Source organism: Photinus pyralis, unplaced genomic scaffold (assembly GCF_008802855.1).
Source record: "Photinus pyralis isolate 1611_PpyrPB1 unplaced genomic scaffold, Ppyr1.3 Ppyr1.4_LG4, whole genome shotgun sequence".
NCBI lineage: Eukaryota > Metazoa > Arthropoda > Insecta > Coleoptera > Lampyridae > Photinus > Photinus pyralis.
In genome coordinates this window covers 16,552,673-16,570,385 of record NW_022170511.1, presented here as the reverse complement: position 1 = coordinate 16,570,385, position 17,713 = coordinate 16,552,673, and the positions used below count along the sequence as shown (strand labels likewise).

The 17,713-nt window shown below is 35.9% G+C and overlaps 1 protein-coding gene across 1 annotated transcript in view; it reads right to left on the bottom strand.

Annotated features, from left to right (window-relative positions):
- The window catches only part of LOC116167571 (transducin-like enhancer protein 4), a 91,102-nt gene that overhangs the window by 22,290 nt on the left and 51,099 nt on the right, over nucleotides 1-17,713 (bottom strand). Inside the window, exon 5 of the mRNA XM_031482961.1 lies at nucleotides 1,056-1,193. Coding sequence (XP_031338821.1) covers nucleotides 1,056-1,193 — 138 coding nt within the window. The remainder of the gene's footprint in view (nucleotides 1-1,055; nucleotides 1,194-17,713) is intronic.

Here is a 17,713-nt window from a genome sequence, read left to right as displayed (position 1 = left end):
GAAATCCATTCGGCCAGTAATATCATTCACTTACATCCCTACCTGAGCATCAAAAACGTAGTTGACTCGCTGAAGCAGCCATTATTTAAATTGCGCGTTGCTGAGAGCTTGCAAATTGATTTTTTTGGCGCCCCTTACTTCCTAACCAGCGGCAGAGAGGGTTGCGCCGCTTGGGGATGATGGATTTCATTATAATTACATTTTTCCAGCTCCCGAGCTGCTTGTTTAATTAATTGAAAAACGCTTCGTTTTTTTTTGTTCATCAGCGTTAATAGTGTTGTTACAGTCTGCATGAATAATTTTCTGCCTGCTTGCAATTTTCTTTGTGACGATAAAAAATTTTTCCTCTCGAATTCGGTTTTGTACGTGAAACATTTACAAATTTTATGTTTTCCGCAATTTCCTTGTAATTTTTATGCAACTAATTTACATAGCGCCCGCACCGCCCTCAATGCGCCCGGCAAAAATCTTTTAAAAAAGACAAAGTAGGGGTAATCTTTTAAGATTGAATTTAAATTCGGCCGTAACCCCACAAGCCGCATAAACGACAGAAAAAAGTAAATAATGTTAAAATATAGAGTGCGAATCAACAAACCAGAAAAGCAAACAATCGGTAAACACGTGCTTGTACATCCCTCGCTTGTTCTCCCCTTTACCGCGCCGCCACCCCAAAACGATACACTATTCGCCGATACACCCTGCATGCGAATTACAAACCCCATCACAATTTGACGCGATACGAATTTCAATTTTCAACCAATTACGGTTAATGGTTAATACACTTCGCTGCTCGATTACTCGAGATAGATTGTCACGGTAACGTAAGCAACCTTATTATAATTATCGAATTTATTAACCTGCAAGTTTGGAGGGTAGTCCTTTTGCAGTTTATTACATTTCGCCCGCTTCGTCCAATTTAAATAATAAATTTCCAGACGTTCTAAATTACGACAGCGTCAACTTTTAATGAAACGACGTTTTTTAGGTAAAACATAACAAACATTTACAATCAGTGTGTAATAGCGAGAGGCAGTTAAAATTAAACAAATATTTACCCCAATTATAGCGTTCAGCTCTGTCATGGTTACTTGTTTCGCTCGATCCACTGCTGTTGCTACTTGTTGTTGATGTTCTTGCGATAAAAAAGGTAGGATTTGTGCTATTATGGCATTCAGTCTCTTGGCAATTTCAGTCTGAAAATAAAATGTACGTTATTAACCTCATCCTCAATTTTCAACGTGGCGTTGAAATTTATATCCAACAGGGTCGAATTAAATTACACCAAAAAAGAAAATTGATAGTGTGAATTAATTTCCTACCGCAACCCAACAGATCGTATCAACTGCGTCAATACTTTTTTCCAATAGTATATTATATACCGCGGGACTGAAGTAGTACTTTTAATCCCGAAGGTAAAGTTTAGTTTAGTAAAATTTACCTGAGGGATTAAGACCACTACTTCAGTCGCAAGGTATATACGATATTTTTGTACTTCCGAAACTGAAACACTTAAATATGTATGGAGTTAGAGAACGCGTTCTTTCAAAAAATCGCTGCTTAACAAGTTACCATAGGAACGTTGCGTTGGTACGACAATCCCTATGCTATGGTAACAAAATAATTTGGAAACTGTCATTGCTAGTGTCATAATTTTGGTGGTGGGTGACAAAGGTGTATATTGATAAAAGAGCAGCCAAAGTAGGTAAAGAATTGATACCACCGAAATCCAAAAAACTATGAGCAGCAGTACGATGCTTTTAAGAAGTAGTGCCGCATACAAAATGTGGAACAACCTACTGAAATTGCCTTGTTAGTAATTTCATCCTTCCGGGATTTTCGTCCAAATTTAATCCCGGCGGGACAAAAAGTGACACTTCAGTACTTGTCATAATGGAGTGAAGTTGTCACTTTAGTCTCGGAAGTACGAAATAGTTATTTGTTTCATTAGTACAAAAAATGTCAGTTTTCGGGACGAGGAAGATAGTTGCTGGACGACGCGTTAGCGGAGTCCAGCAACCTTCCGAGTCCCGAAAACGCATTTTTTGTACGAATAAAACATAAAATTTTTTCTCCAACCCCCTTTACTTCAAATTATATTCGAATTTAGATTCAGTCACAGTTTCACTACTAGTATAAGAACTTCTGCTTTCTTGTCCTCACGTGTCATGCCACTCTAGTTTTTAGGTTAACTTATAACCTATTCGTTCTGACTTCTTACTTCTCACCTCTCGCGACTTTGTAGGGAGCAAATCTTGAGGTAGCATGTTCTGCCGTTTCTATAATCTCTGGCGGAGTGCAATCCATGTCGCTATCAGTTTCAGTCATTTTATTGTATACACAATTAATATTGTTATATTTTGTATTGAAATAAAAAACTTACCACAGTTTTTTTAATTAAAATTAATTGCAATAAACTTTTTCAAATTTTGAATTCAAAATGACAGATAATAGTGCAAGGGGTCTGAAGTAGATGGCGTTACGCGCGACGGCGGGTTGTATACGTATTAAAATTACGTTCATCGAATATGTAAATTACGTTACACATGGTTTAAATAAAAATAGCGAGCGTAAATCATTTTCAATACATGTACATACGTATAGGTGACATCATTATTTGCATTTATATGCAAAAAGATTTGATTTGTATGTATAGAAATATCTTATAACCTGCAATGTAAAACGATGTCAATGTGACATATCTCCGTGATTGTAATTTTTTAATTGGCCAACTTTCAAGGTCAATTTCTTTTTGGTACTAGGACCAAAAGTATCTACTTTTTGTACAGTTGCCATGGTGAAAACGATTAATCCGCAAAACGTCAATTTTACGTACCGAACACTGTCACAAAATAGCGTCTTATTCAGGTGGTTGGAGAAAAAATAAATTTTGCAACACCTCCCTTAAAGCATCGTTCAAATTTTATACGCTGACACGTTTTTAATACACGGGCATAATTCATATTTATGTAACTTGTACAAATCTTAGCAATTTACACTTCAATACGGTAGTGCTAGTGTTAAAAAATTTGTCAAACACATTTAGTTTACCTACTTTAACAATTAATTAGTGTAAAACGAAACACATTTAAACTTTACATATATTTAGTTCAGTTTTTGGCATCCTAAACCTAGAGTTAATTTAAACACTAATCCATTTAAAATACATGGATATTTTCATCAAATCAATTATATCTATCAATTTTAAACATAACAATTTTATCAATGTTACAAGAGAGAAAAATGAAAGATCGTCGATCATTTTATGAAAAAGTACAATTTTGGTGCTTACAGTGCCTTTATGATGAAAGGAATTCATTTACAATTCCGGATACGTCTAAATATAATACCGTTGGGTATCTTTAGCATGGAAGATGAGAATGCAGATTTTTTTTAATATTTGGTGAACGCCATGCGAAATCTACGGAAAAATTTGTGGGAATTTTCCGCGCCCTTTGATAGGACTATATTAGAAATACCCCGAAGTAATTTTCACGATTCGTTTCTTTATCTAGCAATAAAAAAAATTTTTTTTTTTAAAACCCCCGCCTATGGCGATAACATTGACACTATATCATATCTCCATTAATAGTCAATGTTTACGCCTGTAGTAGATCATTGACATAAAATAAATTGACTAAATGCTATTTTGAATTTTTATTTTTTTATTTGAACATAAAATACTTAAGAAATGATGATTTCTTTTCCACAATCAACATATAACAAATTTGTATTAAATGTGTGCATTCCTCGCCGAATATTAGGTGTTGGGAGCACCCTAACTATGTCTGTAAACAATACGGTGGCTTCGTCGGCAACGTTGGGATAAACAAAACACTTTTCCTTTCTTCTTAAAAATGTAACCGCGACTTCATGGTCCTTTGAGACTATTTCTGTTACTTTTCCAACGTAATGATGAACTTCCTTCTTAGGCGCACGATGGTTATCAACATTAAATTTGACCAGAATCCAAGAATCAACCATAATTTGTTGGATCGTGATTCTCATCCTGTTCGTCTTCGAATTCTGACGCATCTAAATCAGAATCTTCATCCATTGGTAAAATCACCTCATCACTCTCAGAACTGCTGTCGGTTTTTTTGGTCTGTTTCCTCGTCGGCCTTTTATTATTTTTCTTCAAACCCTTTTCATTATGGCCAAAACGCATTCGTTCCAACACCTCTGCACTAGTGAGGCTCTCAGCAAATTTTCGGCGGACTTTATTTCTTTTTTGGTTTTCACGTGGCCTTTCTTGTCTTTTTAATGCGGTCAAAAGTGAGAGTTCCAAACTCCTCAGAGAAACATCAGAATCTTCCTGAACAGTTGTAGTTGAAGTAGAGGAAGTAATGTCGTCTGATGGATCGCGAGGTGTAGAGTTAGAAGCTTCACTTTGAGTAGACAACACAGTTGATGTTTCACATTTCTGTAATATTTTCTCCTGATTTAGAGGATAAATACCAGCACCCTCGAATCCCCCAATGGCATTTGCTCTAGATAAACAATCTTTGTCGACTAGTTTTTTTAGCAGTGAAGGAACTGTGACTTTGTCAACATTTTTGCAACCCGTATCTCGATAATAATCCTTTAAGACATTGCGCCATGCAGTTTTCACACTTTTAAACACACCGACGTCTAATGGCTGTAATGCATGAGATGTGTGAGCCGGCAGACAGAAAAGCTCGATGTTATTTGCACACGCCATTTCGATTAATGGAATAGTAAGGTGTGAGTTATGACCATCAAATATTAAGAGCTTAGTTCCCTCTAGTTTTGCTGTATGTTTTATGAACACATTTTCAAACCAGTTCGCAAACTGTTGTGACTCCATCCATCCAGATGGCGAACAGTTATAAACAGCGTCATCAGGACCGTTTTGGCACCAATTTGAATATAGGTGCAAACCTTTGTAGTTTACAAATAAGGGCAAGTAGTCACCAATGGCATTGCAGGAAACTAAGACTGTATATGTTGCTTTTGTCACACTGCCTACAACCCTATGGGGATTTTTAGATCCTTTACGACATAATATTTTTTGGATCATCCGTTTGAAAGCCAGACTCATCGCAGTTGAATATATTTTGTGGCCGGTTGCCTAAATTGTTACGTTCGATTGACTGTTTTATCTTTACATAGAAATCTTGCAGAACTTCAAGGGAACAGGCTTCTGCACGATTTTTGGGCAGATTTAACTGATCCTTCCAGCGCTTTTCAAATCCCGCAATCCAGTCCTTTCCGGGCATCCCGTCTGTAAATGGGTTAGTTCTGTCGAGCCTTGCACGCAAATTTTTAATTGATGGCGATCTAATCCAAACCCCCAATCTGCTAATCTGGTTAAAGCATGAACTATAAATTGCTCTTCATGTTGAGTAAGTACTGTAGGTCTTCCTACATCCGCGCATTTGTGATTTTTTATGTGATTCATTAAAGTTGTTCGATTAATTGCAAACATTTCGGAAGCTCGCTTTATGCTAATACCATCGTTCCTAACACAATTCACAGCAAATTCCATTCTTTCCTCAGTATATGTTTTATAAGCCCTCTTTGATTTCGACATTTCAACTGGAAATAACCGCTACTTCAATGTTGTTACTTATTTGACATGTCGCAATAGTGTAACATTGACACATGACAATCTTAACCTCAAAGTGAGGTTTTTTAAAATTTTGTTAAATAATGCAAATTATAACAAAATATACCAATAATTTTATGATTAAATGTTTAAAACAACTTACCGCACACAAACAAAGTTAAAACACACTATGATGTGCTCTATAACCAAAGATTTGATTGTCTAAGAAACAGGTGGTTTATCAACACATTTAATTAATGACTTAAATACAAAAACAGGAAACTGCGTTGCTTAATTTCACAATTCTTACTAGAGGGCAATACTATACACGAAATTATAAGTTCATCAGGTTGTCCTTTTTCTTTAGCACAGAAGCATTGGGCGGGATATTTGAAAATGTGTCAATGTTATCCCCCTGTCAATGTTAGCCGGCGTTACCTTACACATACACACTAGAAATATGTCACATCGGAAATGTGCAGAAACGCAGTAATGAAAAAAATGCCATGAAATTGCATAAATGATAAAAATATGAAATAAGCGCAAATGTGGGAAATGTTGCACAAATAGACCGATTATAAAACTATACCGGCTGATTTTGTATGCGCCTAATCTTCCTGTAAACATCTGACGGCTAGGTACACACCTAGTTTAAAAACCTCGTTTCGAACGATCACTAATTCGATATTATTATTAGGTTTTCCTGCAGTTTTCCTAATTCGTAAGGTAAGTACCGGAGTAGTATAGAACAACTTAAGACCTTCTACAGGGGAACCTCTAAAAAGTATTATGCGGGTCACTGTAATTGGGGGAAAGCCTGTTGAGGACCCATAACAAGAGAGGGATAATAAGTTAGGTTATAATAATAAGTCATTCCATATTTTTGAGCCGACATATTATTTGCTCGAATTGTAGTTTGTCCAAAAAGCACTTCGCCAAATAAACCAAAATGTTTCGTTTGGATAATAATTCTCTAAAAGTCCCAAAATTTGTGTTTCTTCTAAATTAGATAATTAGATTATTCTAAATAAGATGGTTCTCTAGTTATTCATTTTTAAATATAGCTACACTACATAGGTACACTACATTTGGAAGAAATGTGTCTATACATACCCATAAGACCATAACTTAAATGGTTTTTTTTTTGTTTGACTTCAAATCCTTCTAATAAAGACAAAATGCGATACAGAAAAAGATGAGATGAAAAGATGAGAAAATTCCTACAGCAATGGGACTACACTCTGGAAATGTTAAACACTTTTGTGAATTTTGTGAAAGCAGCGACGTTATCAAGATTGTTTCATAGCGCAAGGTTTGACCACCTGCACTGAAGAAAAAACAGGAGCTTAAAGAAACAAACCGTTGTTTTACTTGCTTACAATTTGGTCACAGATCAAAGAGTTGTAAATATCTAGTGTAGTGTATCGTATGCAGTAAGAGTAATACAACGTCAAAAAATTAGCTGTGGCTAGCAGAGTTCTGCATGCGCGGTTCTGCCCTTTTATGTCTAAGAATATTGCTGTGTTGTCAGTTTGGGACGTTAACGTTTGGAACAAGGCATTTGGAATGAATTCGGGTGTTATAAATTATTAACTAGCGATGCTTCATTATAATTTTTGATAATCAATTTAGCTGTGATTATTTACCAATTAACGCAAACGAGTTTGCGATTCGGGCCTGTAATCAAGGTTTTGTTAATTTTCTTGTAAAAAATAGGGTATTTCTTGGAATTGTTTAAGATTAAGAAATTTTTTATCTCAATTTGTTTCGATATCAATTTGTGCTTTAATGCGTTTGTGACAGCTTTGATTTGATTTATTGAGCTTTTCGCTTATTTTAGAAAAGATAAAGGTAATTATCTAGACATTAGGTGGTGATTTAATCAGAAAAAATTCGTTAAGCGAAATTTGTTTTTTCGATTTTAATAGCCCTTATGGATATTTCATGTCTTAACGAGAATAAAAACATGAAATAATTATTAATTTCTGATCGAATGACACCAATGCCAAGTCTGTAAGTCTCTCAGACAGACATTATTATATTAGTTATTACTGATTCTGTGCGGGGAAAATGCGCTTTCGTCGGTCGCGAGTGACCACGTTTTTACGTGTTTGCCTTCTGTACCGAAAATATGTACTATTGGTCTCGAGAAAACCCACTTCTTACGCATCCAAGTAATCCACAACGAAAATTTCATATCAACGTGTATTATGGGGAGAAAAATGATTTGATCTGTTTTCCATGAGTGTATATTTAAAATGGCGGAAGGTACCTTAATTTAATAACTTTTTGGATGATATTAGTTTGCAAAGTCGAATAGTTATGTAACTCCAACAAGATGGGGCGCCGGCGCACAACTTTCATAGAATTGCCTAAGTTTTGCAACATTTATTTGGAGATCGGTGTCCCATGTGAGATTCCTTACAAATGCGCAAATAATAATAATTAACAACTTGGAATTTATATTAATTTACAAATTTCACACTCCAAAACTTTCGCAATATTCTATGGGAAACATGTACGTAAGTACGTAAGTGTTGGTAAAAAAAGAAAAGAAGGCATATGTGCAAAAGCTATAAAGTTTGATGATTTCCCATTGGCCTAAAAATGTTAGTTACATCGAATTTTGTGCCCTACAATTAAACGATAATTATAGCATCTGGTGCATGATAGATATAATGCAATTAGTCCCAGCATGCGTTGGTGGTCTTGTGTACAGCCGCAACAGCAGTGATACTCTGTAGCGGTTTACCGTTTGTATGTGGTAGCGGTTTGCTTGTCCCTTTAGCCGTAGGGCAAATTAGATATATATTTACGAATACTAAACAATAAACGCCACAATTTCGAATATATGGAGTATTTTTACGTCTAGACAGAAGACCGCTTGAATAAATAACTAAAGCAGAAATCGTTGCACGCTTAAAAAGAAAATGTTTTCAAGTTACATAATACGAAGTACAAACAATGGACCGTTAGTTTTGTTAGTTCAGCAACTCAAATAATTTACCCAACAGAACTACAACCGGTAGTTTACTCAGGGTTTTACCCTCATGAAACTGGTATGGGGAATGAAACAGAATGTGTACAGACCACGAAGTGTCAATATTTGGACATATAAAACGACCTCTGTTGTTGAGAATCCTCAGAGCATATTGTTCAGACATGACTAATATTAGAAACCGAAAATCCAACTCCGTACAAACTTGTGCCCTTTTTTCTATTTATAATTCCCGAGCCCGAAAAATAATTGAAAACGGAGAATAAACTGTAGGTTTCTTAACAAACAACCAGAACGTAAACAAGAGAAAAGTGCTAATAATGCCGGCAATAAATTTCCCTCTTTTGTGCGGCTGGTTGAATTCAGTCACGCTCACTAAGCTACCATAATGTTGGTTAAATAGCAATGTCGTTTGTCGATATAGTTTTGTGTTACACACAAAAAAAATCGAACATGCCACGTACAAACACATAACCTTGTCATTTTAAATAAAAGCGCGCAACTGTATTTAGTAATTGATGTATTGCTTATTGTTTTCTATAGATTTATTTTTTTTGTCCATGCATGACAAAGGTCACTTATAATTATTGTGGCTGTCCGTTAGATATTTATGATTCAAGTGCTGTGTTTATCAACGAGACATTTGTATATTTTTATGTGTATAGCGAGGCACTTCAATTTCGTGTAAATTATTGATTTTACTACTTTAAATAAGGTGTAAACGTACAAGCTCTCACTGAAAAATTTGAATAATCCCAATAGAATGTATTTTCAATGTGCGTGAAGAAACGCAAACAAATTGTTAAGTGGACATTTCAAACATAAAAATAAATCACAAAGAAAGCGCATTGAGAATAAATCTTTCATCATTTTACAATAAGGCAGTTTTACGGGAATTATTGAAGGAATACAACAGCAATCTAAATCTAAACTGAATCGCCAAACGCAATGTTTCACTTTTTGATTTTTCATACACAAATCTTGACATATCTATAATACAGCAGTTTCCAGAAGATTTCAAATCTATTCAATAAACGTCTGAAAAATGATTATTTTTTCGCGGCTTCAAAACAATTTTAATTTTCACGATATTGCACCTCTAGCGTTTGTTGGTTGTTTAATAATTACACTTTTTTGTCTTAGTACCGACCAACACATACATACATGCAGAGACACCCTGTATAAAAGTGGACTAAATTGCATGTTATTTACACATTTATACGATGTGGTTATATACCAGTAGATAGTGGTTTTTAGCGCATTTTTGCACATTTATTTGTAAAAATGGTCAAAGTCCTCGTGTGAGATCGAAGGGACTTCAGCGCATTTTTGTGTGGCAGATCAGTGTTTTATTAGCCAATATTGACTCCACCATCAATAAGATCTTGCCGAAAGCTACCACGTTCACTTTGTCGGTACCATTTTCTCACTTACCGTGCACTCGCAATTCGCGTTTGAAGTTTTGACTCCACCATCAGTAAGATCTCGTCGGGGGTTACCACATTCCCTTTGTCGATACACAGTTCCGACGTCCCGTTCATTCGTAATTCACATTTTGGTAGATTTCGCTAAAATCCCGGCATAAAATCGTATTCAACTTTTGGGTACTTCACATAGCTCGACCTTCTATTAGTGACACGAGAAAGAGAGACCGCGATTCGCGCTGTAAGAAACTTTTGGGCGCCCAAAGTCGACTACCCCTCGAAGCGCGCCGCGCAAAAGGTGGTTTATTTCGCCCCTAGGAAAAAAAAACAAAATTCCGCCACGCAGGAGTTGTGCGCGTTGACAAGATCTTCCCGACGACACCAATTTGAAAACAATCGGAGAAAAACTGTAGAAGAAGATAGATAAAAACTGAAAAATCTCCAGGTTAATATAATACGCTCGGGGATGGCCTCCAGATGTCGTCGACTCCAAATCTTGTAGCCCCATCCCTAACGTTCTTAATTACACGGCCCCGATAGTTACATGTACACTCCTTGTCTATTTACAAGCGTTTTTCTACGGGGGCGCATTTGCTGCCAGCCAGCCAGCCAGCCAGCCAAAGTGAGATTAAAAGCTACTTTTTACAAAAACATTTTTGCAAAAATGCGCTAAAAAGTAGCTTTTAATCTCACTTTGGCTGGCTGGCTGGCTGGCAGCAAATGTGGGCGCGTAGAAGAACTCTTGTAGAAAGGCAACGGGTGTACGTGTATCTACGGGGCCGTGAAATTTGTCAACCTTAGGGACATGGCTACATGATGTGGGGTTGGCGACATCTGGGCGTCATCCTCGAGCGTAGTATACTAACGTGAAGGTTTTTCAGTTTTTTCCTATCTTCTACTACAGTTTTGGTCCGATTCTTTTGAAATTGGTGTCGTCGGAAAGATGTTGTAAACGCGCACAACTCCTGCGTGGCGGAATTTTGTTTTTTGTCATAGGGGCGAAATTAACGACCTTTTGCGAGGCGCGCGCGCGCGTCTTCGAGAAGTAGTCAACTTCGGGCGCCTTTTACCTTCCGTTGCGAACTCACGCGGTTTAACGTTTCGTAAATCTCGAATCGCTGTCTCTCTTTCTCGTGTCGCCAATAGAAGTGAATTGCGAGTGAACGGGACGTCGGAAGTGGGTACCGTCAAAGGGAATGTGGTAGCCCGCGACACGATCTTACTGATGGTGTAGTCAAATCTTAAACCGCGACGCCAAAGGGAATGTGGTAGCCCCCGACACGATCTTCCTGATAGTGGAGTCAAATCTTCAATCGCGAATTGCGGCTGAACGGGACGTCGGAAGTGGGTACCGTCAAAGAGAATGTGGTAGTCCGCGACACGATCTTACTGATGGTGGAGTCAAATCTTCAAACGCGAATTGCGGGTGAACGGGACGTCGGAAGGGGGTACCGTCAAAGGGAATGTGGTAGCCCCCGACACGATCTTACTGATGGTGGAGTCAAAACTTTAAAAGCGAATTGCGGGTGCACGCGGAAAGTGGGAAGCGGTTAGTGAATGTAGTAGCCTTCGACAAGATCTGTTATTGATGGTTGAGTCGAAAGTGGCTAATAGAATACTGATCTGCCACACAAAAATGCGCTGAAGTCCCTTCGATCTCAAACGAGGACTTTGATAATTTTTTAAAAAACGCTCGAATCCTGTACAATAAATTTTGTTCACTTATTTCTTCATCACACAAATCACCCTAAAATGTTAGTCCGTAAACAGCAAAAATTTTGTCCGTATCTACCGAGGGGGTTAATCATCACAGGGGAGATGTCGAATCTTGAAGAGAGATCCAGAGATTAAATTTGAGAAAATCCATTGCGCGAAACGCCAATACGTGATATTTTAATTAAATTCTAGGCGATACAACAAAATCCAACCCCTGGGACCAGGAACACTCTCGCTTTGGGTGCGTATGCCGTGATCATGAATTTGGCATGAACTAGTAACATGAGATCGCCAGTAAAAGCATGTAAGTTCAAGATAGCGCACCCTAAAGATTTCCACAAGCACAATCCACAATTATATTGCTCCAAACTTCAAATACAGGGTCGCTTATAAGTTATAAGCCTGGAAACGGTCGATTATCGCGGAAAATATACAACAGTTTTGGAGTTCTTCAATGTTTACTAGGCAGTATTAATTTTAATTATACAGAGTTGGCCATAAAGGCGTGGCACACCAAAATTGTTTTTTTATGTAACACTGTATATTATTCGATATTTCAATTCTCGTATTAATTTTAAGCAAAATTTGGTATGTAACAGTAACTTGCAATTGCAATTTTTTGTCATCGTTGCAAGTGCGAATATCTAGAAAAGGAAATACTCCTGAAGAAAAAGTCGAAAAAGCCGTCGGTGGGGTCAAAACTTCAAATGCGAATATGCAAAACTGAAGTCTCGGAACAGGGCACTTCCAAAGAGAAAGTAGGGTCTGAACGAGACGTACTGGCAACACTGAAATATTTCCTCAGCAACCATAACACATTAAAGCGGGCATTAAAGGCATACCTAATTTTTGTGATGTATAGCTCCATTTTTAATTATTTGGGTATTATATCGAAAGAAGTCAAATAATTGTTTATTTTTCCTTAAGGTTATCGATTTCGAAATATTTATTTCATCTTTAGACCTATGCGTCACTTTTGAAATATAAGTTGAAAATTGCAGTGTAAATTACTACACAATACACATCATCAATAACAATCAATAGCGATCACACTTAAATATACCGAACCAATATGTAGTAATTTAGATTCTAATTTTGAAAACTCTCGCATAGGTCTTAAGATGAAATAAATATTTCGAAAAACAAACAATTATTTGACTTCTTCTTTCGATATATGCCCTACCAAGTGTTATGTAGATAACTCGGTAGATAAGTATGTACCTATCCTTTCTGGTTTTGTAAAAAAATCCAAAATTCCTACCGCAAGAAGGTGCAGGAAAAAATGTGCAGTTTATTCCGAACATGCGGGGCAGTTTTAATACAGCAACCCGGCATTAGTCACTAAGTTAATGTTCCGATTCTAATTTCAAGTAGAAAGCACTTCAACACTATTATCAGTTTTTAACATAATGGTAATCATATCATATATTGTTAGGAGAACTACAAATGGTGTATATCCGAAGCTTCGAAAGACCTGTGGTAACTTTGCAGCACTCGAAAAACCGCGACATTTTCGCACTTCTTATGGTTTTTACAATATAAGTTCTAAACCATGCGTTTTGTTAAAAAATTACCCATATATAAATAATACAGTTATATTTCTAAATCCGTGTACTCCCTTCAGTTATTAGGAAGCTTTAATTTCTTGTTTTGCTCTATATTCGGCTCTATATTGGGAACACCCTATATAATCAGAAGAAGACCAGATTTGCATTAAAATTGCATTCCTGAAACTTATTCATTCTCTTACTAACATACTTGGATTTCCATTATTTATGAAATACGAAAAACACTTAATTTTTCAATTAACAACACCCTGTACTCAAAGATATCTTCTGGAATAAATATAAATAATCATGAACATTAATAAAAAGCTTTGTTACAATGTATCAAAATTTAATGAGCTTGAAAATCTCTAGCTTACAGAAATGTCTAATCATTGATTTTGACATACCCCATTTTCAACACCCTGTATAATCTGTCTTGTTGACTGGCCAAAATGTATCCCGATATGTTTTGAAAGGTAATTTAGCATAGAAACTATGTGCCAAATTTCATGCTGGTTTCAGTAACTCAACTATTTGGCCCTTTATATGCGCTAACCAACCGCACTATGTGCATTTGTAATAAATGCACTTTCTTTGAAAATTCTTCAATAATAAAAACAGATTTATTTAAATATTAGAAATTGCAATTTTTTTTAAACTTTTTAATTAAAATAGTAGTAGTGTTGCCAATGGAATTCCAGACTGTGCTATGCAAAAACACAACGTACATCAGTCATTGACAAAAGTAATGATTGCCGAATACGTAAATCCTGCAGCATACTCAACCAACATTTGAATATATTGTGCATTGTGCAACTTGGAAATGCGAGCCAACAAATTAATGTATCTCCTCCTTGAAGAAACCGACGGAGCCTGATGTGATAGGCATGTTGCTGCTGTATCCCGCAGAGTTTACCTATTACGCGATCATTACTTTTGTCAATGACTGCGCGTTCATTCGAAAATCAGCCAACTTGTCATTTGTGATAGGTAGTTTAGATTTTAGTTCAATATGTTCAGTTTTACTATTTATTTACTTATTAAGTATTGTATAGAGTGGATCTTTTAGTAAAGCATAAAGTAGGGCTTTATTGATTTGTTTTTCCTGTATCTCAAGGTGCTACTATAGTAGATAATTTGTGGTTTTCATTCACATAAAAAAATGAAAGAATGATTGAACCGACTTTGTGTTTTCGGCGTGTGTAGAGTTTAAGGAAGTTTTTATGTCGAGCATGAAATAAAAAGTTAACAACCGTAATTATCCAACTGTTGATTGAATAATTAAAAAGTTAAAGTGGGGAATATCGCCGCACGTAGATTATTAAAGTATACACTTTCTAAACTTACAAGTTACACAAACATTAAACTTTTGAGATAGAAGTGTGGAAATAATTGGCTAGTAGATGTAACACGCATCCGGTTGTTACACACTGTTGGCCACCCTCACTCTCAATTCAGCAAATTGGAAGGTTGGGACTAAGGTGCCCTTTGTGTAATGCCGCATTCAGCTTCGGGGCGAGTGGTCACTACCGTGAACCCTAGAAATCGATGTTCGTATCGCCCCTCAACTGGAGTGAGTAATTTTATAGGATCTGCTGACAATACCCTTCTCTACTACCCTTCGTGGATTAAAAATGTGACCGTGTCTGTATAGTGCCATCTAATTTAAGAAGTTGATGAATGTGCTCTAGACGTAATTGATTCTACGAAAAGCAAAATAGGTAATACAGTTATTTTATATTACACAAAAATCGCTCATCCCTAGAGTTTTGTATGCAATGATGAATAAGACAGATTAAGAGATATAAATACAATGATTGTGCTAAATCTTTAGGGGTTGCGGTTATGAAGGGTGGATATAAATCACCGATGATATATAATGATTTGATCTAAGGGGTGCTTTGAATTTTATATTTAGAAGGGCTCTTGCCAGGTGGTGTCGTGTTACGGCAGGGGTGGTTTATGAATAGACGACTAACAATGTACTTTAAAGAGGATTCGTTTGAGGGATGTTTTTGTTATAAATATTAGATTGATAAGGTAATATTAAAATTTATAACGAATTACACCGTCTCCCTTCTTTTTTAATCTACCAATTATTTTAGATTTAGTTAATATGTAAATATTTTAAAAGTTCTAAGTATTTATTGATTTAGAAAACCTTGTACAATTATGTATTGATTATTTGCCGCTAGAGAACGAAATGTTTGTTTTAATGTAGTTCTTTGACAGTACTTGTAAGGTCACAATTTATTGTGACCGTTTTTCATATTTGAACACATTTCTACGTTTATAAACGGGTAATAAAGTCGTCCCACTTTGTCCAGTGACTAAAGTGTAGTTTTATTTTCATCGTATAACACCATTTATTTGCGGCACCATTTGAATTCCAACGTTTTAAAGTTTGCAATAAGTGAATGAATTGCTGCTGTTCCAACATCAAACAAAAGCAATCCAGAATTTTGGAGAGATATTAGTTTGTATGTTGGAAGAAGGGCGTAATTTTTCTCATCGAATTATCAAGACTTAAAAAAAATTGATATTTCTGAAACTAGGTTACTTAAAAACATTGCTGCAAATATATTTGTAATACCATGAAAATCATGCGTTCTTTTTTCGCCACCTTATATTTAAAAATTTTCTACTTTAAAAATTGGTCTTTGGATCGTAAAGAAATAAGTAAGTTTTACAGGTTGTTGGTGTTCCTGAAGTGTGTTAAAGCAAAATTAAGTATTTTGTTGGCGATCTAATATTTTTTTTAAGCTCCCGCTGCTCAATAATTTGTAGGTGAATTACTGAACTGGTATATGCATTACAAATAAAAGGTGCGTGACGATGGACAATTTTATATGGCGATTATGATGTGTTTGTACATTATTTTTCATTGAGATTGTTTAATGATGCTCAAGTTGGTTTTATGTTGGATAAGGTCACTGTTACAGTTGTTTGTCAAAGCGGGAGATGTGAATTGAATTGTTATGTAATAATATCGAAACACAAAACAATTGGATTAGTGATTATTTCTTTCAAATGTTTATGTAGGGTGCCCAATGTCATGCCAACTCACATGTCACGAAAGGAAAAAGGCACGAGTTCAAGTTTTAATCAAAACACTCGTGAAGAAGTTTACCGATATCTTAATGTTTATTAACCTAAATTCGCAAATATGTTAAAAGTACTAATCGTCAGATTTACTTTTCCGCAAATTGAAACATTCATTCGGTTCTAATGTCTCTTTGAGAAAGTGTTAAGAGTTCTTCATCGTCGGATTATGATTTCCTCAGTTGACTAGGGCGGTTTATGGACGATTCTCACCTTACGTACCTACATCAATTTCTATTTTGCAAGCGATTCGTGCTCATCATCAGTATAGACTACGAAATGTAGGACATCGGATTATGTTAAAAACGCCATTCTTCTAATTGGACTACAAATTGGCTTCAATTACACGTCAATTATCCCTTAGAAGTATACATAATTGGAAATAATTTATCACGTCGCTGATCTACCTGTAAAGTCGTGGAAATTTACAATCAAATTGATCACGCCATGGGAAAGTTTGGCTGTCAACTCTAAATACGGTATCGACTTACTCTTTTTTAACTTTACCTTCTCATTTGATTTATTTGTAACCACATGTCAAAATGAATTTACAATGAACACCTGCGTACCTGTATATCTTTAAAACTCGGCGACCTAGTTTTACCTTTTAGAAAAGTTCGGCTAAGCTAATTTCAACGATATAAATTACTTTTATTGAAACTACTCTATATAGGTAATACTTTACTACATGTGTTAATGTTAATATAGGCATTGGAAAATTTGTGGAACTAATGTTCTCAGTGACTGTACAGCTAATATTTTTTTATTTTATAAAACGTTGATGTTATTCAAAATGACTTGCTGCGACGTCAGTGATTCCGGTGTAAAACATTAACTTCGCAAATGTTAACGTGTGGTCTGTAGATATCTCCATAACGTCTTGCACGAGTAGAGTTGCCTTCTGAATGTTCATTGTAGCAATAATTATTATGGGGACAATATCAAACTTTACCGTTACACGTACAGGGTGTAAATCGAAAAGTGGAACATAGGCGTTTAACATGGGAAATTACTTTTTCTTTGCGCAAACGTTTCCTAATTATTTTACGCAAAAATACTTCAAATAAAAGTTATAGAGATAATACATTTAGCAAAGATGCGATATTATCCTGCCTAGATTCTTTACAAAGACGGTTTTTGGGTACGCCCTTTTCGAGTTCAGTATGTCGATCTCTACCTTGATATTTACGGGTCTTTAAACCTAAACTGCCAATAGATTTGAAAATTCTAACTCAATAATTCTGGCAAGTGGCACCAACAAATGAGCGTAGCTTAAGCGTAACTTAAAATCTATGACGATTATTGCGACAATGGTTGTCATTGATTTTACTTAAATTTGTTGGTGCAAGCGGTCTCACAA